At 46.6% G+C, this 23434-nt stretch overlaps 1 protein-coding gene across 2 annotated transcripts; it reads left to right on the top strand.

Moving 5' to 3' along the window:
• The first annotated feature begins 4528 nt into the window (after window positions 1-4528).
• Window positions 4529-19795, top strand: SLBP (stem-loop histone mRNA binding protein). Of its 2 annotated transcripts, none has more exons than XM_066573017.1 (8): window positions 4529-4624; window positions 6925-7059; window positions 10902-11009; window positions 12311-12373; window positions 14047-14178; window positions 15372-15524; window positions 16537-16588; window positions 16966-19795. In XM_066573017.1, exons 1-8 carry the CDS (start codon window positions 4587-4589, stop codon window positions 17062-17064), a joined length of 780 nt encoding a protein of 259 aa, XP_066429114.1. In that variant the 5' UTR covers window positions 4529-4586; the 3' UTR covers window positions 17065-19795. The 2 variants fall into 2 exon arrangements, with proteins under 2 accessions (XP_066429114.1, XP_066429113.1); XM_066573016.1 differs by having other exon boundaries at window positions 10872-11009.
• Window positions 19796-23434: the final 3639 nt, after the last annotated feature.

Below are 23434 nucleotides of genomic sequence, written 5' to 3'. Positions count from 1 at the left end.
GCGACAGTTTTTTCATTGATTTCAATGGGAACCTGGCCGGTAATGCCAAGCCTGGCCACTACAGTGAGAACGGAGCTGTCTGCTTCCTGCAGAATTCAGTTCAGTACCAGCCCAGCAAACAGCTTATCGGCGAGTGATCCGCACAACAGACCCCCGCCAGTTTACTACTGCTGATGTATCCTGAAGATAGGCCATCAATAGTTTACAACCAGACAACCCCTTTAGCACGGTGCCCATCGCTGCCCGATAGCAAGGTGCAACACAAAGCTTTATCAATTACATTATGCAAATATGCCCATTAATAGAGTTCCCACAAGTAATGACCACCCAGCTTTTCCAGGCACCTGAACAGCAAATCCACCTCCTATATCAGTGACCCCCACTCCTCAGAAGGGGAGCCGTTTCTGGCCACATTGATGCTTCCATAGTACGGACTGGTCTCCTGAACGGGCTCTGGGTATTGATGTAGGTCGGATCAGGACCTGAGACATCTGTTCATATTGTGGGCGCATAAATGCCTCAGGAATCCTCTCACCCGTGACCAGCTGTAATATGTAGATCTGCCAGTCTGAGGGATGCACTGGAACGGCGGTCATATTAGTTGGTAATGCAGAAATAGATGACCGAAGAAGGAGCGAGCCAGAAGGACCTCTCAAGCAGGACAGAACGGGCCGCACCGAAGGAGGAGCGAGCCAGAAGGGCCTCTCAAGCAGGACAGAACGGGCCGCACCGAAGAAGGAGCGAGCCAGAAGGGCCTCTCAAGCAGGACAGAACGGGCCGCACCGAAGAAGGAGCGAGCCAGAAGGGCCTCTCAAGCAGGACAGAACGGACCGCACCGAAGAAGGAGCAAACCAGAAGGGCCTCTCACGTGGGACAGAACAGGCCGCACTGAAGAAGGAGCGAGCCAGAAGGGCCTCTCACGTGGGACAGAACAGGCCGCACCGAAGAAGGAGCGAGCCAGAAGGGCCTCTCACGTGGGACAGAACAGGCCGCACCGAAGAAGGAGCGAGCCAGAAGGGCCTCTCACGTGGGACAGAACAGGCCGCACCGAAGAAGGAGCGAGCCAGAAGGGCCTCTCAAGCGGGACAGAACAGGCCGCACCGAAGAAGGAGCGAACCAGAAGGGCCTCTCAAGCGGGACAGAACAGGCCGCACCAAAAGAAGGAGCAAGCCAGAAGGATCTCTCAAGCAGGACAGAACAGGCCGCACCGAAGAAGGAGCGAACCAGAAGGGCCTCTCAAGCAGGACAGAACAGGCCGCACTGAAGAAGGAGCGAACCAGAAGGTCCTCTCAAGCAGGACAGAACAGACCGCACCGAAGAAGGAGCGAACCAGAAGGGCCTCTCAAGCAGGACAGAACAGGCCCCACCAAAGAAGGAGCAAGCCAGAAGGACCTCTCAAGCGGGACAGAACAGGCCGCACCGAAGAAGGAGCGAACCAGAAGGGCCTCTCATGTGGGACAGAACAGGCCGCACCAAAGAAGGAGCGAGCCATAAGGACCTCTCACGTGGGACAGAACAGGCCGCACCAAAGAAGGAGCGAACCAGAAGGGCCTCTCATGTGGGACAGAACAGGCCGCACCAAAGAAGTAGTGAACCAGAAGGGCCTCTCATGTGGGACAGAACAGGCCGCACCGAAAGCAGTACTGAGCCATAAGGACCTCTCACGCAGAACAGAACAGGCCAGACCAAAAGCAGTACTGAGCCATAAGGACCTCTCACGCAGAACAGAACAGGCTACACCGAAAGCAGTACTGAGCCAGAAGGGCCTTTCACGCGGGACAGAACAGGCCGCACCAAAGAGGGAGCGAGCCAGAAGGGCCTCTCACTCGGGACTGAGCAGACCATACTGAAGGAGGAGTGAACCAGAAGTACCTCTCACGCGGGACAGAACAGGCTGCACCAAAGAAAGAGTGAGCCAGAAGGACCTCTCACGCTGGACAGAGCAGGCCGCACCGAAAGAAGAAGTGGGCCAGAAGGACCTCTCACGCGGGACAGAACAGGCCGCACCACTCTCATCTGATTTTGACACTTCAGTTGCCTGCGATTCCGCATCACAAGCAGCAGTCCGGCCTGGTGGACTGTGATGTGAAATTCGGTAGCTAAAGATGTGGCTGTGTCCTGCGGCATATCTTCATCCCATGCGAAAGATGCCAGACAAGGGTTTAGGTTAAAAAGCATCTCTTAAAATGTACCTGCAAGCTTTTTGTAAGTGTTCCCACAAATGCAGTACAAGGCAGCCATTTTGTGTTACCTCACACAATGCAAGTACAAGGCAGCCATTTTGTGTTACCTAACACAATGCAAGCACAAGGCAGCCATTTTGTTACCTAACACAATGCAAGCACAAGGCAGCCATTTTGTGTTACCTAACACAATGCAAGTACAAGGCAGCCATTTTCTGTTACCTCACACAATGCAAGTACAAGGCAGCCATTTTGTATTACCTAACACAATGCAAGCACAAGGCAGCCATTTTGTGTTACCTAACACAATGCAAGCACAAGGCAGCCATTTTGTTACCTCACACAATGTAAGCACAAGGCAGCCATTTTGTTACCTAACACAATGCAAGCACAAGGCAGCCATTTTGTTACCTAACACAATGCAAGCATAAGGTAGCCATTTTCTGTTACTTCACACAACGCAAACACAAGGCAGCCATTTTCTGTTACTTCACACAACGCAAACACAAGGCAGCCATTTTCTGTTACCTCACACAACGCAAACACAAGGCAGCCATTTTCTGTTACCTCACACAACGCAAACACAAGGCAGCCATTTTCTGTTACCTCACACAACGCAAACACAAGGCAGCCATTTTCTGTTACCTCACACAATGCAAACACAAGGTAGCCATTTTCTGTTACCTCACACAACGCAAACACAAGGCAGCCATTTTCTGTTACCTCACACAATGCAAGCACAAGGCAGCCATTTTCTGTTACCTCACACAATGCAAGCACAAGGCAGCCATTTTCTGTTACCTCACACAATGCAAACACAAGGCAGCCATTTTCTGTTACCTCACACAATGCAAGTACAAGGCAGCCATTTTACAAGCTCTACCGGATTTAATTGCATTATGAGAAATAATTGGAAACATACAATCCCTAAAAAAATAATCTGAGGACTCGGTATTGTTGAATACCACCACGGGGATGTTGCTGGCTGTGGGTGCTCATACGTTGGTTTCATTCACAAGATGGCTGCCGTCCAAGTAATGTATGCTATAGGAGATGTGAACTGAATAGTGCGCTGTGTTGTGTATTATGGCTACAGTACTATATGGAGGATGTAATAAGAGGTCGGCCTGTCAGAATACGGATATACCAGTGACAAATGTGCCCGTATGATGCGCGGTTCATGCGGTTTGATGCATTTGCTACACTAATCACATGGAAGCTTCATTTGACGCAAGGCTTAGCGCTACGTGTCACTGCGGTCGTGGACTCGGTTATGTACCACTACACATGCGCAACATGGCAGCTTTACTTATCTGCGTATCAATGTCAGTGGGCGGCACGCAAATGTGCGCGCGATACGCTGCCTAGTTCTGCTAGAAAACCCCCCCACCATGAACTAACTGGCCATTTCAAGCGTCTTGTTTGCTGTGTATATATGAACACGCCCTGCAGTGTAAAAGGTACAGTCACCTACGCCGATACGTGCGCAAAAAAATAATTCTACCAAAACAGTACTGCGGCGCGCACATACACAGGGTGCAGGCATACGGATTTAGACAGCAGCATACTCCGGCAGGTAGGCACCTGAGGGCCTCATCTATAGAGGTATGTGCAATTTTAGTCAGTGTAATGTGCGCCATTTCCAGCGTTTGTACGTTTCTTACACCCACGTCATAGCCATAGTCACTTGGGTTTTCACGCCCGCAATATCAGAAGACACCAATTTAGTTCAATTGTTCCATATTGTCAATAACAAATAGGGACTGAACACATCATCTGCATGCACCGGGGGCAGTGACCCCAAAATGGCTGTGTATTCCTAGCCAGTCATTATAAACCCCCACTAACACGTCGGTATGTGCGGTAGCCGGCATACAATCCCTTCTTCAGCCCCTCTGACCACCATTGTCTCTCCCTCCTGTAATCCCTCCTTTATTTTAGCGCCAAAACCACTTTCAATATTTGGCGGGGAATCTCTTCGCACCGCGCCCGCCCACAATCCCCAACAGCCAATCAGATCAACTGAAAAGCACCTTCCGCTCCCGCCCAATCGTTAACTGATAGCGACAATGAACCAATGGTCTTCGATCTCTTACGTCACGTTTAGAACATACCAAGAACATTCATTTAGTAGGGGTGGAGTCAACATGCACGTAATCATTGAAATATTTCCATCACAATGAATCTTTGACTTTTCTGACCATTCTAGTCACAGATTTATTTTCTGGCGTAGGTTTTCAGTTTAGAAGCTGGTGGTGACTGGAAACGTTGTGAAAGGAACATCGCATTGATAGTCACACCCCTTCCGGATAAGAGTGGTATATTCCGCCATCGTGAGGAAGTAAAAGGCCTGGGTTCTGGCGCGCTTCCTTCAGTAGGAGGAGAGCAGCTGAGATTACAGTCATGTACAGACAGAGGGAGAGCCGCACCGACAAGCACCGGTAAGTGGGGGGAGAAGCTTCGCTTGGGCCTAGTCGTCCGTGGTCGCTGCCTGGCCGGTAACACTCCGCGCTCTACTGCTTTCCACTCAAAAGGAAATGTTTTTTTTTTTTGTTTTTTTTTCCACTTCAAATTTGAACGAACTTTATTATATCTACATTCCCGACCAATATGTACAAGACAGCGGAGGTGTCTGCAGCTTGTAGCCCCAGGGCTGTGTATGGCAGTGTGTATAGCAGCCCTGTGAGGCTGACCTCCCCCAAACCCCATAACCGCACACGGCTGCCTTGGACCGCTGGCACAAGTGTCTGTAAACTGCATTTTTTTAGGCAGCCTCTCTGCCTGCGTTTTGGACACGTTTGCCTGTATTTCTGTGCAGTAACCATGCCGCCCGCTGAAGTCAGCTTATTTCCCCTCCCAGTGTATCTACTGCGCTCTTCACTCCCCATTCATTTCAGTGAATGCTGTGCGTAGAATACGCCGTGTGAGGCCATGTTGAACTACTAAAAGCCTTAGTGCTCATGCTCGCGGCCGTATGCTTAGACCGCTGCGGCACTGCGCTTGTCTGAATCACGCACTCACGGACACAGTGCGACTCAAAATATCTTTTGTTTCAGAGCGTGATGTGTATGAAAATCCTCCTATACGATGTATTGCGCATGGACGGCGTATCCTACGCTGCCTGTACCAGTGCATAGGTGTATGTATTGTCTACCCACCAGCGCCCGTTGTCTCCATTCACCACGTATGTCACGGCCGTGTGATGAGTGTAGATGGTCGTGGGCATGCGCCCGTAATGCTACAAGATACTTGTCACATGGGTCTTGGCGCCATATTTGACGCTGATCTCTCCTTTGTATTTAGTCTCTTGCACATAAGTATCACCAGCAGCTCCAGAAGACCAACCGATTATTCACTTTCCCTCGTTTGAATGATAGTCGTTCCGTCTGCGGGCTCCTCTAGGAAGCGGGCACACGGGGCGGCGGACATGTTGGATGTGCACAGCGGCCATTTTGCAGCAGCTGACAGTCTGCATCAAGGCCGCAGTATTCGGTGTGGAATTCACCTCCGTCGCAGAGTTCGAATCCGCAAGCATGAACAGCGATAGAGTTGACCCGCTGCGGGTTTAAGTTCCGCTCGGGTTCCGTGCAGGTTTTCTTCCGCAGCGTGTGGATGGGATTTGATAAGCTCATTCACTTTACTGCTGCTGTAAACACCGGAGGGTCAGCACAGAGAATGTGCAGCAGATCCGCCCCGTGTGATCGCGGCCTTCAGGTACCGTTACATCCGATGCTGACGTTTCTTCAGAGGAAGAGCGTAGTTTAATCATAAATGCATAGAGGCGCCGGAAATGGCGGGATAAATGGGCATTAATGTGGGCATACAACACTGATTCAAAGCGGTAAATGGGGTTGTCCCTGTATCAAGTGTAGTGGCGTTCAGCCTGGAGCAAAGTGGTTCTGGGCATGAAAGCTGGCGTCACAGTGGGCATACTTAATGCCAATCAGTAAAAAGTGGCTTTTTGCACGTTTTGATGTACAAACTCACTTTAAACCAGTCCAGACTCCCAGCTATTATGCCAAGAACCACTTTGGCCCGGGCCGATCTCGGCTAGATTTGTGGCAGGTTTCATGCTCTGTCATGGCTGCGCTAATTCGGTGACCCGACCCCCATTTAACCATTTGAATCATTTTTGTAGTTCCACATTAATGCCCATCTGTTTCTCTTTATGCCCTTCACCTGCGTTCCCCCGGGCCGCCTCCTCCAATATAGTTTTATTAAATGAAGGCTTCTTTATTAACGTGCAAAAAAAGATCTTTATTGCAAATAAAACCCACTTCAGCATCGTCCGTGACGCGGGGGGAACATCGCCTGAATAATAGCTGGGCACAGCGAGTTGAGGGCCGTCCTGTGTACATGCGGCCACTGATGGGGTCACTCACATGTGGGTGTAATTAATCAGATGTGGTCACCATGGAACTTTAGGGCATTCAAAGCTGGGGTAAAGGTACATGCACACTAGAGGAAAGTCCGCTTACCCGGGGCTAGTTGTGGGCCGGATGGAACCAGCACTAATGGACCTGCCTTGTTGATCAGTGCTTGTTTAGTTGTATCACATGGGCTGAGAATTGGCTTATAGAGACTACAGATCGCGGTGTCCGTAGTCCGGCTGTACATCTGCGGGATGTATCTCACTGTGTGACCCTTTCTTCCCATAAGAGCAATCTGGCATTGGTGGTTCCTCCAAGGATCCTCTTCTCGGAGTTAAAGCTTTAACTTGCTGTGATGTTTTCTCTTCCAGCTCTGCGCCGCCCACCCGATGGTCACAGGGGCGCAAGCGCCGATCGGATGGCCATTTTAGACGACTAAATGATGAGGAAGAGACTGTCTTTGATAAAGAGATGCCTTCAGAGAACTGCGTTCAGCGTCCGGACAGGTGAGACCGGTTGGGATAGCTCTTCACAGAATGCGATTTGCAGGATTCCATATTGTTGCTTCAGACTAAACTCCCCTTTAGGGCCTATTCACACCGGCGTATTCATCAGTATACTGTGAGCCAAATCCAGCAGCGGGTCCAAAATACGGAAGGAATGCAGATCTTTCCATTATGCTTTCTGTACGTTCCACTCCTGGGTTTAGCTCACAAAGTATTGATGAAAAATACACCTGTGTGAATAAGCCCTTAACTTGGTGAATACAGCAGTAAGTGCAGGAGGTTAAATGGGGTCTTAAGGACGGAGCAGCCCATAAGGGGTCTGGTTGTGGCAGTATGATCCTCCTACTGCTGTGAGGTTTCCGGTCTCATGCAAAACACTACGGCCCGCTTGTTGCTATTCGTTTTAGTATTTGCAGATCACTGTAGTAGAGATGAGCGAACGCGTTCGTCCGAGCTTGATATTCGTGCGAATATTAGGGTGTTCGGGATGTTCGTTATTCGTAACGAACACCATGCGGTGTTCTGGTAAATTAAACTTTCTTCCCTGAGACGTTAGCGCTTTTTTTTGGCCAATATAAAGACAGGGAAGGCATTACAACTTCCCCCTGCAACGTTTAAGCCCTATACCACCCCCCTGCTGTGAGTGGCTGGGGAGATAAGGTGTCACCCGAGTATTGAAATCTGCCCCTCCCGCTGCTCGCTATGGATGCATTCTATATGCGCTCAATGGGGCCAGCGGCAGCAGCGCTGACCCCATTGAGAACATATAGAAGACAAATCCTTCTTCTCTGGCACAGCTGTAACAGCTGTAGCAGAGAAGAACGATGTTTGCCCATTGAATTCAATGGAACCGGCAATACAGCCGACTCCACTGAATGCAATGGGCTGCCGGCGATCGCAGGATGAATGGTCGGAAAGGGGTTAAATATATAACCCCTTTCCTGCAATTCATCCAGAAATGTGTTACACTAAAAATATATACCGGCGTATAAGGCGACGGGGCGTATAAGACGACCCCCCAACTGTCACCTTATACGCCGGTAATACAGTGGAGCAAAGAATAAAAAGCATTACTTACGTTTTTAGATGATCTGCGGCGCTCCTGCAGGCTGTCGCTCCCTCCTGGTCCACGGCAGAGTATTGCTTTCTCCACGAAAGACTTTAAATCCCTGCCTCCAGAAAGACACGTGCCTTCAGCCAATCACAGCCAATGACAATGATGTCATTGAATGGCTGTGATTGGCTGTGTTTCTGGAGGCGGGGATTTCAAGTCTTGAAATCCCCGCCTCCAGAAACACAGCCAATCACAGCCATTCAATGACATCATTGTCATTGGCTGTGATTGGCTGAAGGCACATGTGCTTCTGGAGGCAGGGATTTAAAGTCTTTCATAGAGAAAGCTTGTCTGCCGTGGATTAGGAGGGAGTGACAGCCTGCAGGAGCGCCGCAGATCATCTAAAAACGTAAGTAATGCTTTTTATTCTTTGCTCCACTGTATTACCGGCGTATAAGGTGACAGTTGGGGGGTCGTCTTATACGCCCCGTCGCCTTATACGCCGGTATATATTTTTAGTGTAACACATTTCTGGATGAATTGCAGGAAAGGGGTTATATATTTAACCCCTTTCCGACCATTCATCCTGCGATCGCCGGCAGCCCATTGCATTCAGTGGAGTCGGCTGTATTGCCGGTTCCATTGAATTCAATGGGCAAACATCGTTCTTCTCTGCTACAGCTGTTACAGCTGTGCCAGAGGAGGACGATCTTTATGCTGACAGTGGGGGGGGGGGGGGGGGGGGGCACTCTTGCCGCTATTGTGGCTTAATAGTGGGACCTGTGAACTTGAGATGCAGCCCACCATGTAGCCCCTCGCCTGCCCTATCCGTCACTGTGTCATTCCCATCACTTTCCTGAATTGCCCAGATTTTCACACATGAAAACCTTAGCGAGCATCGGCGAAATACAAAAATGTTCTGGTCGCCCATTGACTTCAATGGGGTTCGTTGTTCGAAACGAACCCTCGAGCATCACGGGAAGTTCGTTCCGAATAACGAACACCCGAACATTTTGGTGTTCGCTCATCTCTACACTGTAGTCTACAAATGTCTGTCAGACATTAATGTTCTTCATCCCGCCTCAGCTGCCATCCTTCCCCGGCTGTGGAAGGGTCACCAACTGGGTTATCTGTTGGAGGCTGTAGTAGAACTGCTACCTGCTGGATTCAAAGGTCACCCCTGTAATCAGGGAGTGTCTCCATTGTATTGTTGTGGGGAGGGGTGCCTGGATATTGTAAGAATGGAGAGGTGTCTGGATTCTATTGTTTGGGGAGGGGGGGTGTTGATTCTACTGCAATGGCTAAGGGGCACCAGGATTTTTTTCTATGGGTGTTTGTCCCCAATCTACAAGTGGGCACAGCTCCAGTTGATAAAGGAAGGGGGAGCTCTGAATGTCTACTGCAAAGTAGCCGCTCTGGCTGTCCTTAGTATATTAATGGCTAGTAGACACCACTTGCAGTATGATGAGATTCTCCGGCTGTCGGTGTAGGGTGCAGGGGTCGGCACACACTGTGGCTTTAATACAATATACATATATTTACATTAGGTGTGAAAACATTTAAAAGCCAATGGCTCCTAGCTAACGTTTTTTGTATAGTCGGGAGTGTAAGACCGGTGGCATGCGACCAGATTTGGATTGCGGAGTCGATCCGTGGTGGTCCGCACACATAGAAAGAATAGAGCGGATAGAGATTGCAATTTTAAAGAAGTAAGCATGTTCTATTTTGTTTTCCGCACAGACTGCTCCCATTGAAGTCAATGGAATCCGCCAGGCCCGCGGCCTATCTGCAATTAACATTGTGAACAGGTGGTGGGTCATCGCCTAGCGAAGGCGTGGGAAAAACGGATTTAAATTTTAAAGAATCTGTACTGTGCATGACAGGCGGCGAACGTCCGTGGTCATCCGCAATACAGAGAAAAGGTATGCAGGGTCGCCGGCTGCGGTCAGATGAATTCCGCTGCAGACTTCCGTATGTGGAATCCGAACCAGTCGTGTGCAGCCGGCCTTACACAGGGTTGTGCCAAGTCCTCTGTAGCATAAACTGGCTTTTACAGCAACACTGCTGAAGTTACTAAAGGGAGATTCAGAGTGGCAGAGCACCCAATGTTGGCACTGTAATGGTTAATGTGGGACATCTGATCTGTTCTCCCAAGCAGCCATGCCTCGCCTCTGCCTTCACTTCATTTTTAATTCTGTTTTGTGCTGAAGGCTTTGCTCCCAGCAGCGGCTGGCTTGTAGTAATGGCAATGTATATTACGTGGCGGCCATATAGCGGATTCAGTCACTTGTATAGATCTCTCTAGGGGTAGAGGGGGATTGTGAGTGGGGGGCACCGTCTGATGTCCACGGGGCATGTGGGACAGGTATTGTCTTCATGAGAACCCCGGTAATAAAGTGCTTCACTGCTGTTTCTGCTCCCCCACAAGGCTGTTGCCCTCCGGAGCAATATTTGGTGGGTTAAAAGAGCAGTAAGAAAGCTTTCCTTTAGTGCGAATATCTGTTTTCCCTACTTGCTGACGGCTGCTGTATATGTATATAGTGCATACTTATTTGCAGCGCTGTACAAAGGTATACATTGGTCCCTGCCTCCATTGGGGCTCACAATCTAAACTTCAAATTAATAACCTTGTATGTTTTTGGAGTTTGAGAGGAAACACAAATGTAGTATTTCCAGTGTATTGTGATATTCTTGTATACTAGCTTTGCTGCTTGTCGTCCAGTCAGATAAGTGGTATTTAACTCTGCTTATTTGCTAGGCTGACCTCTCGGCATTCCTTTCCTACCAGCTTCACCACACCAGAAGGCCACAAGCCGGTGTCCAGATGTAAGGACTGGGGGTCTGCAGTGGAAGAGGAGGAAGTCTTGATGGAAACTATTGAGAGAGACATGGCAAGGTAAGAGTACCCAATATACAGGGTGATAGTGGTGCAAAAAACCTGATTTCTTACATGAATTGTCATAACAGATTTATGGGAAGATAAAAGAATTCATGTTTTTAATGCACCTGACAGATTTGTGTAGATGCTGTTAATGACACGGCAGATGTCGTCTCCGTAGTGCAGCTTTGCCCAGACGCATCCAGTGTAACATGTTTCACTGTGATGGGAGATACGTTTTTGAATGTGCAGCCCACACGGAGCAGGAAGAGTTGGCCCAATTCAGCTAATGGATAGTTTCCTACAAAACTGTAGGCATTCTTGTACTCATTCTGGCCTTGGGTCCAGTTGGTGGTCCTATGTGAGAGCCGTCTGCCATACAACACCTCACTTCTCTCTATTTAAAGGGGTTGTCCCGCGAAAGCAAGTGGGGTTATACACTTCTGTATGGCCATATTAATGCACTTTGTAATGTACATCGTGCATTAAATATGAGCCATACAGAAGTTATTCACTTACCTGTTCCGTTGCTAGCGTCCTCGTCTCCATGGTGCCGTCTAATTTCAGTGTCTAATCTCCCGATTAGACGCGCTTGCGCAGTCCGGTCTTCTCCCTTCTGAATGGGGCCGCTCGTGCCGGAGAGCTGCTCCTCGTAGCTCCGCCCCGTCACGTGTGCCAATTCCAGCCAATCAGGCTGGAATCGGCAATGGAACGCACAGAGCCAACGGTGCACCATGGGAGAAGACCTGCGGTCCACCGAGGGTGAAGATCCCGGCGGCCATCTTTGCAAGGTAAGTAAGAAGTCACCGGAGCGCGGGGATTCGGGTAAGTACTATCCGTTTTTTTTTTTAAACCCCTGCATCGGGTTTGTCTCGCGCCGAACGGGGTGGCTATTGGAAAAAAGAAAACCCGTTTCGGCGCGGGACAACCCCTTTAATATTTGGCTATTGCAGCTAACATTTGTCTCCAGCGTTAGTGTTTTTAAAACGAAAAAATTACTGTGAAACCAGTTTTTTGGGAATAAAATCCCTGAGGTCCTCCACTAAACGGCAATATTCAATGTAACATTGTGCCAGGTTAATCAGTGTATTATGGATGCAAGTGACAGGACGGGTAATGCAACTTATAAAGGACTTCTAGGTTTGTCATGTAAATTGGATGACACCCCTCAGTTGGCTGCAAGTAAAACTTTTCAGAAATGGTAGCTGATGCTTTAAAATTGGACTTGTCTTCAATATTTAACTCTACTGCTAAAACAACTTTAGTCGCAAGATTTTTATTAAAGCACTTGGAGACGTATTAACACTTTTTTCCTTCAGTTACAGGAGAAAGCTGCACCTTAATGAGTGTGTTTCAAGAGAGCGGAGGTCTTCATCTGGGAGGTATGCTTTATGTATTCTGTAGGGTTTTACAGGGAAATACTATCGATCTATCTTCAGGATAAATCATCAATAGTTGATGGGCAGGTGTCTTCCCCTCAAGACCCCTGCTGTCAGTGCTGCTACACCTGGGTACAGAGCTGCTGCTCTGACTGCCCTGTAGTGGCTGATGCTGGTAATCGCAAGCACAACTTCCATTGATTTTGACCCCTCAATGACATGGCCCCTTTTTTTCCCCATTTTTGTTTTTCTTCCCCTTTTTTTTAAAAACATAAAAAACTTTCTAAGTGAGTAAAACGATAAAATCCGAACTTCGCCATCTTTCGTTGCATCATGTTTCTAGAGCGCACGAACTGTTTAGAGCCAACTTATTCCACAGTGCTTTCAATCACAGAAGAACACAGACAAATACAACAGAATACATGTATACAATCTGTTTGAACCAAAGGGGTGGGGCTGATAAAGGGGAGAGATAAGGCACAATGCCAAACTTATAGATTGTTTTTTGCTGTGTTTTTTTTTTTGACACTTAATTTTTTTAAAAATTTTCTGCTCCCATCTTCGCATACTAGCTTTTGTATTTTTCCGTTGACCTAGTTATGCGAGGGCCTGTATTTGCATGCTGTCCTGTAGTTTACGTTGTTACCATCTTGGAATACATCCGACTTTTTGATCACTTTTTATTGCATTTTTTTTTTCTTAAACGGTGACCAAGAACACACTTCTGGCGGTTATTTTGTTTTCATCAAACAGCTTTCATTGTGCGGGGTAAATGCGTTACTTTGATCGGACTCTTTACAGACGCGATACCAAATATGTATTGGTTTTTATAATTTAGATTCTTTTATTGTAAATATAGGGTGGGGCGGTTAATTATCTTTTTTTCAACAATTGGTAAAACGTTTTGATTTTTACCTTTTTTTTGAGTCCCTACAGAGGATGACAATGCTTTGATTGCTCCTGCGGTATATATGATACCATTACATCATACTGAGATGAGGTAGTCTGTCAAGCCACCGCACAGGTGGCTTCCCCCTGCTGCCCCCAAACATCCCCTTTCAGAATTCCCACAGCGGTCATTGCACCCGCACGGCTCCCTGCGTTCTCCTTGCAGGGGGCCATACAGGACACTTGAACATTGTTCGTGGCATTTAAAGGGTTTAATAGCTCCTCGCAGCTGAGTGGAGCTGTTGCTGGTGAGTGCCGCAAGAAATAGCTGGCGCCCATGCTGTATCAAGGGAGGTTGACTTGCAATTTCCCTTTATTGTATACCCTGACCCCGCGGGACATAAATGTATGCCCTATAGTGAGAAGGGGTTAATGAACTGTTCCAGCCACTACACAGGGGTAGCGGCCGTTTGCACTCTATCGGTGTGTCAGCATGCTGACAGCAGGAGCTCGACCAGCTGATTGTTTGCGTATTTCGGTAGCATTAAAAAATAAATGGCATGTCCTATCTTTGTACGTATTTATGCAGCAACATACTGCATTGGTATGTGGCAAGTAAATGGCCTGCACAAAAGTGTGTGTGTGTTTTTTGCACAGTATTTGTGACCCGAAACCTGCAATACTCCTGTGTGAATTAACCCTACGTTTTATAACGAGCCTGGAAGTGTAAAGTAAGTTGTAATTCATATTTTGCTATTAACAATTTTATATCTTATTTCTTTTTGCAGCTCTGATTCAAAGGATTCTTCAATTCATGGAGAAATCGAAACGGATATGGAAACCCTCACAAGAAGACAGAAGCAAATAAACTATGGAAAGAACACAATCTCGTATGACAGATACCTACAAGCCGTGCCTAGGTAAAAAATTTATCTTGTTCATAACAGTATCAAAGTGTGTTTCCGTGCAAAAACTATGGTTGAACTATCCTCAGGATAGGTTCTGAATAGTTAAATGCCAGTAACCCACCACTTGGCATCCCCAGCGATAAGCTGATCGCCTGGCCCTCTGTCGGTGTAACAGGACCGAATGTCATGTCATGGGGGGACACTTGTCCCATGGTTGGCTTCCGTCCCTTTGAAATCAATGGAAGCTGAATCGACCATTTCACTTCCATCTCAGACACTGGGTTAGATACAGTAGTTGAATCATTTCTGCTCATGTCCCCTATGACTGTCTGCCTCCGGTGTACTGACACAGGCCGGGCGCTCAGATAATCCATCAGTATTTCGAGCGTAGATCCTTGATGGTTAAGTCTTGATGACCTATTCTGAAGAGGTAATCAATAGCTGTAAAACCCCTTTAACTGTCATGGAAATTATGATACTTATCAAGACTAAGGATGAAACATGTAAACTGTGCAGTAGGTGCGTCGGGGTCCAGTAGAAGTCTAATAAAGCTCTGGTGAGATTCTGCTGACAAGAATCCTGCACTTATGGAAAGATAGGATTTTAAAATATTTTCAAAAACTGGAGTTAATCACTAAATGTTCACCAAAATTATGGTAGAGAAAGCAGCACGTTCTGGAATACTTCTGTTTAGCGCTAAAGTTTACAACTTTTCCAACTTTAGGCTGGCTCTTGAGTTCTCATTGTGAGATCTGTGGTGATAAATCACCCACAGACCTCGCATGACACGCTTTCTATAGGCGAACTATGGAAAGCGCAGCCCGACGTCTGAGCGGAGAATCAGCAATTTTCCGCTCGCGGGATTCAAATCGCGGTATGCTGCGATTTTCCGCGATGAGACTATTTGGCTCACCATGGAGACCTGTCAGTGCTCCCCCGCAGCAGAGTATCACTAGCGATATTCCGGCTCACCCATAGACATGCAGCCTTATAGTCTTAATTTATTTTTTTGTAAAGTGGGATTTGCTTTTCTGGAGCATGAATGTGCCAGATTTTCTACTGCTTTACAAAGTTGGAGTATCGTGTTCCCATATTGCTACTATAAAGACTAGCATCAGATTTGCAAGTCTTTAGTTAATTTGTCCGTCCATATGCAGGTGTTTTACCGTTCTCCGGCTCTGTACTAATACTTTTTTTTTTCCTAGACACAAAAGACAGCAAGGAGCTCACCCACGAACCCCAAATAAATTTAAGAAATACAGCCGCAGGTCTTGGGACCAACAGATAAGAATTTGGCGCATTGCACTACATGAATGGGATCCCCCAAAAGATGAAGCCGGTGATGACCTGCAACCATTGTAAGTAGCTGTAATGTGGTTTTGCCTCTGGCAGTAGATGGTGGGTGGCAGCACAGTAGGTGAGATTGGTATTGTCTGGGGCCGGCTGGGGCCTGTCAAACATGCCCAATATTACAGATGTGAATGCCTTTCTGTACAGATACTGAAGTGGGGAATAGCCTGGAATAGAAATGCCTGTGACACAAATGTTGGGATGTTCTCCAATAGCATGAATGACCTGTGAAGTGAATTCTCCAGTGTTCATGGCAGATGACTTACAATTGTTTTTAAAAATCAACGTAGGCTACGTCAATATTTAAAAAAAAGTGTTAGAAAAAGGACAGCTATGCAGACTTTAACCTGTAACCGGAAGTAATAGTGTTGCTGAATCTGGCCCAAAGGTGTCAAAATCCATGGCATCCCTGTATTCATGTATAATAGTATTTGCAGCAACCAATTGCTGAGGCAGTTTTGACTTCTAAGCCGATGGTTGGTTAAGGATGTTATGTATTGGGAAATGTTGGAATGTCTGCAATGGACATGCCGCTGCAAATTCTGCATCAACCGCGACTCAGAACCTGTCACAATCCAAACCATAGGTGCATATTTTGAAGTTGTTGTGTTGCGGAGCCACAGTGGATTTCACCCTTACATTTGCAAGGCTGTAAACTGCTGTGGATCCAAAGCAAAAACGGTAAGGGGTCCTATTCTACAGGGGTTTGTTTTTATGGTGCTGTGGTATGAGCCCTGCAGGGGTGCCTGGAGCCTATGCTAGGCTATCCAATGACAACCTAGCTCTTCTAATGGGATCAGAAACCTCCTAATTTGGCTTTTTGAACACAGCATGATCAAAACACCTTCCCTCATATTATACTGACTTGTATGAATACATTATAAGCTTAAAGATGCTTTCTGAAACTTGGTGTTAGAGGGGTTTAAAAAAAAGAGCTTGTTTCCCCCGAAAATGTAAACTAGTTCTTGCTGTTCAATAAGATTATGAAACAGAATTTTGGTTATGTTCCCTTTTTTTCAGTTGTGAAGAGATGAGTTGCTCCACTTCTGAGACTGCATCTGCGGACACCCTTGTAAGTAGTGGAATAGTTACTTATCCTGTACTGATCAGAGTAAGGCTGCCTGGTATGCCGCCGCCCGGGAGTAGGAGCTGGCAGACGGAACTCTACCGGTCAGCCTATCAGATAGGCTGACCTATCAGATAGGCTGACCGCAGAGAATCACAATGATTCTCAGCTCGTGGACTGGGGAAACACTCTCCATAGCAATGCTATGGAGAGCTTTTACTGCGTTCCCCGCAACCGGATTCTCGCCACGGGGAACACAATGAATACCCGCCCGTGGACAGGCAGCATAACAGATTGTGTTGGCTGCATCCACAACAGCTCCTGTATTGAATGCTGTGCAGTTACTAACATTATCTTGATTATGACCAACTTATTCTGTTTAGCTTGCAGGAACTCCAACCAAAGTCAGAAAAGTGGAGTCTGAAGGAGGCTTTGACTTAAACGCCTGCTTAAATAATGACGCCGACCCGGAGTTTGCATAGTGAAGAGTCAGCAGATGTTCCTCCTTTCCAGCCATGGTACACACCACACCTTTCCATTGAGGGCTTGCTGGGTCGGAGCTCGTATTTGCTGCTTATGTTGCAGCTTCCTATAGAACAATGAACTCTTGTATATTATTGCTGGCAGCTATACTTGTTCTCTCGGATGAAGCACTTGATACTGGAACAGCTGAGCTGCCGGTGCTTTGTCAACGGAGTGGATCCCTCTAGTGACAGAATAAGTTATGCCGTTCTGTCACTCTTTGGTTATGTACTTTATTCTCAGGTGACTGATTGTACAGATTTGGAACGCTTTCATACCCGGCTTTTAATTCATAACCAGTCAGCAAGACATGCTTGGAAGAGGAGCCTAACACATGTATACCACTTGCTAAATACAGACTCTTAAACCCCTCTTGAGATCAGAGGTGGCTTTAATGTTAGACGTGAGCAATATATAACTTGGGAGAGCGAGTTCTTTAACTTTATTGCTGGCCTCTTAATGCCGTCTCTTCGGTGCTCCTGCTGTCACAGCAAAGGATTGCTTGTATTTGCTTGCGTATTTTTGACTTTTTATGTTTGTATACATTACAGCTGTGGGTGATGGATATTAAAAGGGTTGTCCAGGGAGGTAAAATACTTTTCTGGACCCAGCGGTGTCAGAGCTGCTACTTGTCCTGTTCCAACACTAGGTGGTCAGATGGTATGGACTCTTTACACACCATGTCATGGCTGTTCTGTACATATTAACTAAAGTATCGGGTGCATGCAGCAGAGAGGTAGAGGTAGCTCTTCCACCTTTTAACTTAGTCTGTAGCTCCTGAACAGCTGCCAATCTGCACACACAGGAATGACCGCTGAGATTGATCCATCCTTGACATAAAGTGAAATGCCACTTTAAAACCTTTTCTTTTATATATATATATATATAGTTTCTTTAAGTTGTTTTGTAGAGCTGGTTTCTATTTAAACATGAAATCTTTCCTTAAAGGGTAACCTGGAAAAAATAAAATTCCACGTTTTCAGCAATCAGCTGATTGTTGGGACCCCCATCATCCAAAGGAGGCCCATGTCCCCGTATTTCTCAATGTAGGATTGCTTCTCCCTATTTCTGTAGTGTTGTAGTGACTGGGCTGCTGGCTGCAGCTCCATTCATTTCAGTGGGACAGTTAGCTAGCAAAGCAAATATACTAAGCTAGTTTTGTCAGCCCCATTGAAATCTATGATGACGCATGACTGCCCAATTGAAAGAGATAAAGCAGTACTGCGCAACCAGTGGCCCATCAGAAATGGGGAAAAGCAACCCTGAATTGGTAAGGGGAACCACAGGTTTTATGTTAAGAACAGTGGGGGTCCGTACGGTCAGACCAGTGGATTGGTAAAAACACGGAAAGCTTCTCTCCAGATTAACTTTAAATGTGTTTTCAGACAGATATTGCATCAACCCATGCAAAGTGTCTAGTTTTCCTTGGTCATTACCGTTCCAAAGTTGTGCATCGTGAGACCCGTGTCGGATGATCATTTTCTGTTCCCATTGTACCGTGTTGTCCTGGCTGGTGCGCACCCTCCGGGGATACATCAATATCGGAGTCTTGGAAAACCCTTGTGGGCCGGGTCCACACGGGGCTGATTTACAGGGGATTTTCCACAGCGGCCATCTGCAGAGCAGCCACAGAATGCCTTCCTCCAAGCCTGCACTATTTGCTGCTGGTTTTATTGCAGATTCCTGTGTGGGTTTCACCCCCTCATTGTGAAGACGCTGATAAAATCGTCATGCATTTGAATTCTGCACCGCAAGTCTATCTCCACACGGGTCTTGTGAGGATTATTTCTGCTGCTTGTGGAAGAGTGTTTCAAAACCTTCTCCACTTTGCTGCTACTGTAATTGCTGTGGAATTTCTGTGTGGAGGGTCTGCACAAAAGTTTCACCCCATGTGGACCCCACCTTAAGACTTCATTCATATATCTGTACTGATCGGAGCCGGTGGCAGAGTAATGTAAAAGTTGGGAAGAAATGGGTGCAGCATGCAATGTTTCGTCTTGGAAGATGTCAAACTGCAGTGAGACCCCCACCGATCAGCAGGTCCAGTGGATAAAGGAGATGTCTTGTAATTCTGGTACAACTTCGTGAAGTTTTGTTGCTCTGCTCGTGACTTCCATTCTATATTTGTACTGGGTTTGTCTTTGGGGACAATGATTTTACGGAGTTGGCATTCAGCATTGATGTGAAGGACTGCCTTATAGAGAAACGTGGTCAGCCAGGGTTTGCTGCAGGATCGGGTGGCGATCGTGCCCACGTCTGACAATAGCCTGTACGGTCCTGCAGCTTTACCTTTCATATGTTCCTGCACCCGGATCAGCCTGGCTATGCTCACCACCTACCTTTTTATACAGTAATATATTGCAATGTCTACAGGCTGCACTGGATGGAAATCTCAGCCATTTCTCATAAAAAGCTGGCAGACTTTGCAAAATAAGTCCTGTTTTGACCTGCAAATGTGATTTTTAACCGTGTAAATGTTCCACTCTCACCTGGAAGTAGGACAAGACGAGAACTCGCCCTGGGACTGTTACGATGCCCGTGGTCTGCGGATGCTTTTGCTGTGATGTGACTGATACACTTGAGTTTCTATTCTGTACAGATCCTGATGATTATTTGTGCCCTTGCAGCCTTAATGTTAATAGCAGCTGATCAAATGTTTGTTTTCTTCTAAATAAAACAATTGCTTTTTTAGCGGGCTTTTAAAGTCTTTGATAGTAAAATGGGGATGGGTTTGGATGATCCTATCGCACGGGGTCGTTGGACTCTTTGCCACCATGTGGAGTCCTCCAGTCACCGGTGTGGTGGTTCTCTGCAGTTGTGGGCAGGTTGGCAAAGGCTGGAGAAGCTGAGCTTGTAGACACCTCTAAAAAGGAATGCTGCCTATAGGAGTGGTTAAAGGGGTTGTCCCGCGAAAGCAAGTGGGGGTATACACTTCTGTATGGCCATATTAATGCACTTTGTAATGTACATCGTGCATTAATTATGAGCCATACAGAAGTTATTCACTTACCTGTTCCGTTGCTGGCGTCCTCGTCTCCATGGTGCCGTCTAATTTCAGCGTCTAATCGCCCGATTAGACGCGCTTGCGCAGTCCGGTCTTCTCCCTGGTGAATGGGGCTGCTCGTGCCGGAGAGCTGGTCCTCGTAGCTCCGCCCCGTCACGTGTGCCGATTCCAGCCAATCAAAAGGCTGGAATCGGCAATGGACCGCACAGAGCCCACGGTGCACCATGTGAGAAGACCCGCGGTGCATCGTGGGTGAAGATCCCGGCGGCGATCTTGGTAAGGTAAGGAAGTCGCCGCAGTGCGGGGATTCGGGTAAGAACTAAACGTTTTTTTTTTTAACCCATCCCTTGGGTTTGTCTTGCGCCTATTGAATAAAAAAAAACCCGTTTCGGCGCAGGACAACCCCTTTAACACACTGCATTGGAAGTTCTAGAAAATGAGGGCGAAAGGCATTTATCCCCCCCCCCCCCCCCCTTCCATGCCCTCTCCTACTTATGTTCGATGCTGCCATTGATCCCAATTGGCAATTAAGTTATGGGCTCTTATGGTGTGTAATATTCATCCAGATAGGCATGCTGTGCTTGTTTGTAACCAAAATACACTGCAAAAATGTGAATAAACCCGAACAACTATATGGGCTTTATGCGCTGTGCATTACTGCCGGTATCATTAAGCTCTAAGACTAGTTTGGTTAGTTCCCCCTTTTGTAACAGCATACAACTATCCAAGCCACTAAAGGGTTTTTGCAGGGAAATACTATTTATTAATGACCTCTATCAAGATAGGTCATCAATAGTTGATCTGCAGGGATCCACTGTCAGCGCTGCCATACTCTAGCAGAAGCTGCTGGTCTTGACTGCTGGCTAGTGGTCAGTGCTTGTAACTGCAGGCACAACTCATTGATTTTAATGGGGCTTGGTTGCCTATCGGATCATGGTATAATGTATTGTAGCATACTGCAGGAGCGATCAAAACTATTACAAGTTCATGTCCCTTATAGGTACTAAAAATGTAATAAAAAAATCAACTCCAAGTTTTATTAAAAAAGTGTACTAAAAGTTTAAAAACTACCCTTTCTCCCTATTTATAACAAAGCAAACTTTTTTTGTCCATAAAAGTTCAATCTATTAAGTTAGGCTTCCTGTCCACAGGCAAATTTGACTTTCAGAATTCTCACGGGAGGGCCTCCAATCAAGCCGCCCATAGAGATGCATGGGCGTCTGCAGATGGATTAAAGCCTGCAGATGGATTAAAGCATGCAGATTTGTTTTGTGGACCGGAAAGCATGGCAGCATGCCCCACTTGTGTGGTTCCCGCACAGACGGCTTCCATTGAAATCAATGGAAGCTGTTTGATCCGTGGCCCGACCACAGCTGACACTGCGGATGTGCTGCAGATTCTGCAGGAAAGCAGGTGACTTAAACCCCTTAGTGACCAAGCCTGTTTGCGCCTTAATGACCAGTGTCAATTTAGCATGGAAAAACACCAGAAAGGTTTTGCATATCCAAGCAATTCTGACATTGTTTTTTCGCCACATGTTGTACTTCATTTAGGCGGAAAAAATAGACCGATAGAATTTGTTTATTTATTAAAAGCGCCAATATTGGGAAAATTTTGAAAAAAATCGTCATTTTTTCACTCTAACTGCAATATCTCAAATATGTGCAAACATAATATAGAAATTTTTGCTAAGATTTATATTTCCACCCGTTTACTTTATTTTGGGCGCACATTTAACCATTTAGGAGACGTACAAATTTAACATTACTTTTCAGCATTTTGAGGAACACTTTGTTTTCCTGCACCAAGCCAAGATTGGAAAGGCTCATAGGAGTCAAAATGATACCCCCACAAATGACCATTTTAAAAACAACACCCCTTAACGTATTCACTGAGGGGTGTCATGAGTATTTTAACCCTAGTTTTTTTTTTTCATGAGTCAATGCAATTTAGAAGAGGAAAAACTAAAATTTCATATTTTTGCAAATGTCATTTTAAAGACAGGAAATTTTTCTATGGTGCACATGAAAATGAGGATTTGCACCCCAGAATGGATACCCCTGTTTGTCCCGTGCTCAGAAACATACCCACTGTGGCCCTAGTATTACGTCTGTATGCACCATGGGGCCCAAAATGAAAGGAGCAATCGGTGGCTTTCGGAACAGAAATTTTGCTTGAAGGACATTTAGTCCCTATTGCCCACTTGTAGAGCCGCTGAGTGACCAAAACGATAGAGAACCCCCACAAGTGACCCCATTTTGAAAAGTAGACCCCTTAACGAATTTATCTAGGGGTAAGATGACTTTTTTGACTTCACAGTTTTTGAATGAATCTAAGCCAAGCAGAAGGAAAAAATTGTGATTTTCATTTTTTTGGCAATTGGCAATTTAAATTTTTTTTTTTTGTCCAGTATACATAGGAATGAAGAAGTTCACCCCAAAATGGATACCCCCGTTTGTCCCGTGTTCAGAAACATACCCATTGTGGCCCGAATCTACTTACAAGACACATGGCAAGGCCTATAATGGAAGGAGCACCCGTTGGATTTCAGGGTACAACGGAATAAATTCCAGGCCCCATTGCCCACTTGTAGAGCCATTGAGCGGCCAAAACGATAGAGAACCCCCACAAATGACCCCATTTTGAAAACTAGACCCCTTAACGAATTCATCTAGGGGTGTACTGCTTATTTTGACCCCAAAGTATTTGAATGAATCTAAGCAAAGCAGAAGGAAAAAATTACGATTTTCATTTTTTTGGCAATTGTCAATTTAAAAACAGGGTTTTTTTGTACAGTGTACATAGGAATGAAGACGTTTACCCCCAAAATGGATCCCCCTGTTTGTCCCCTGTTCAGAAACATACCCATTGTGGCCCTAATCTACTTACAGGACACATGGCTAGGCCCATAATGGAGGGAATGCCCGCTGGATTTCAGGGCAGAACTGAATAAATTCCAGGCCCCATTGCCCACTTATACAGAAAAAAATTTGACTTCCTAAAAATAACACCCCCCCCCCCACCCCCCATCATTTTTTGGCATTCCCTAAATATTAGATAAAGGTAATAATATAAACTGCGTTTTATGTCCGAAGACAGGGGTAATTACGGAGGCTGGTTGGGATGGGCACATGGGGCAAGAAAACCGTGTATCCCCCCTCCTCATGCTTTTTGGGGGGGATTTCGTGACCTCAGCGGCAGGTATGGGGTGTAAAAAGTGGCGCTGTGAGGCTTTGTAATCTTGCTGCGGTGCGGCGGTCTCACACAGAAGGCGCTCAACAAGCTGCTCCTGGAACTGCATGAAGGCGAGCGTTCCCGGGGCTTCT

This window comes from Eleutherodactylus coqui, chromosome 7 (genome assembly GCF_035609145.1).
Source record: "Eleutherodactylus coqui strain aEleCoq1 chromosome 7, aEleCoq1.hap1, whole genome shotgun sequence".
In the NCBI taxonomy this organism is placed as follows: domain Eukaryota; kingdom Metazoa; phylum Chordata; class Amphibia; order Anura; family Eleutherodactylidae; genus Eleutherodactylus; species Eleutherodactylus coqui.
This window is presented reverse-complemented; position numbering and strand designations above follow the sequence as displayed.

Bases quoted from the DNA above. Each gene is read 5' to 3' on its own strand.
- SLBP (XM_066573016.1), top strand. From the start codon at position 4,587: ATGTACAGACAGAGGGAGAGCCGCACCGACAAGCACCG. The intron at 15,525-16,536 runs GTAAGTAGCTGT...CCTTTTTTTCAG, and splicing joins GGTGATGACCTGCAACCATT to TTGTGAAGAGATGAGTTGCT. The intron at 16,589-16,965 runs GTAAGTAGTGGA...TATTCTGTTTAG, and splicing joins CTGCATCTGCGGACACCCTT to CTTGCAGGAACTCCAACCAA.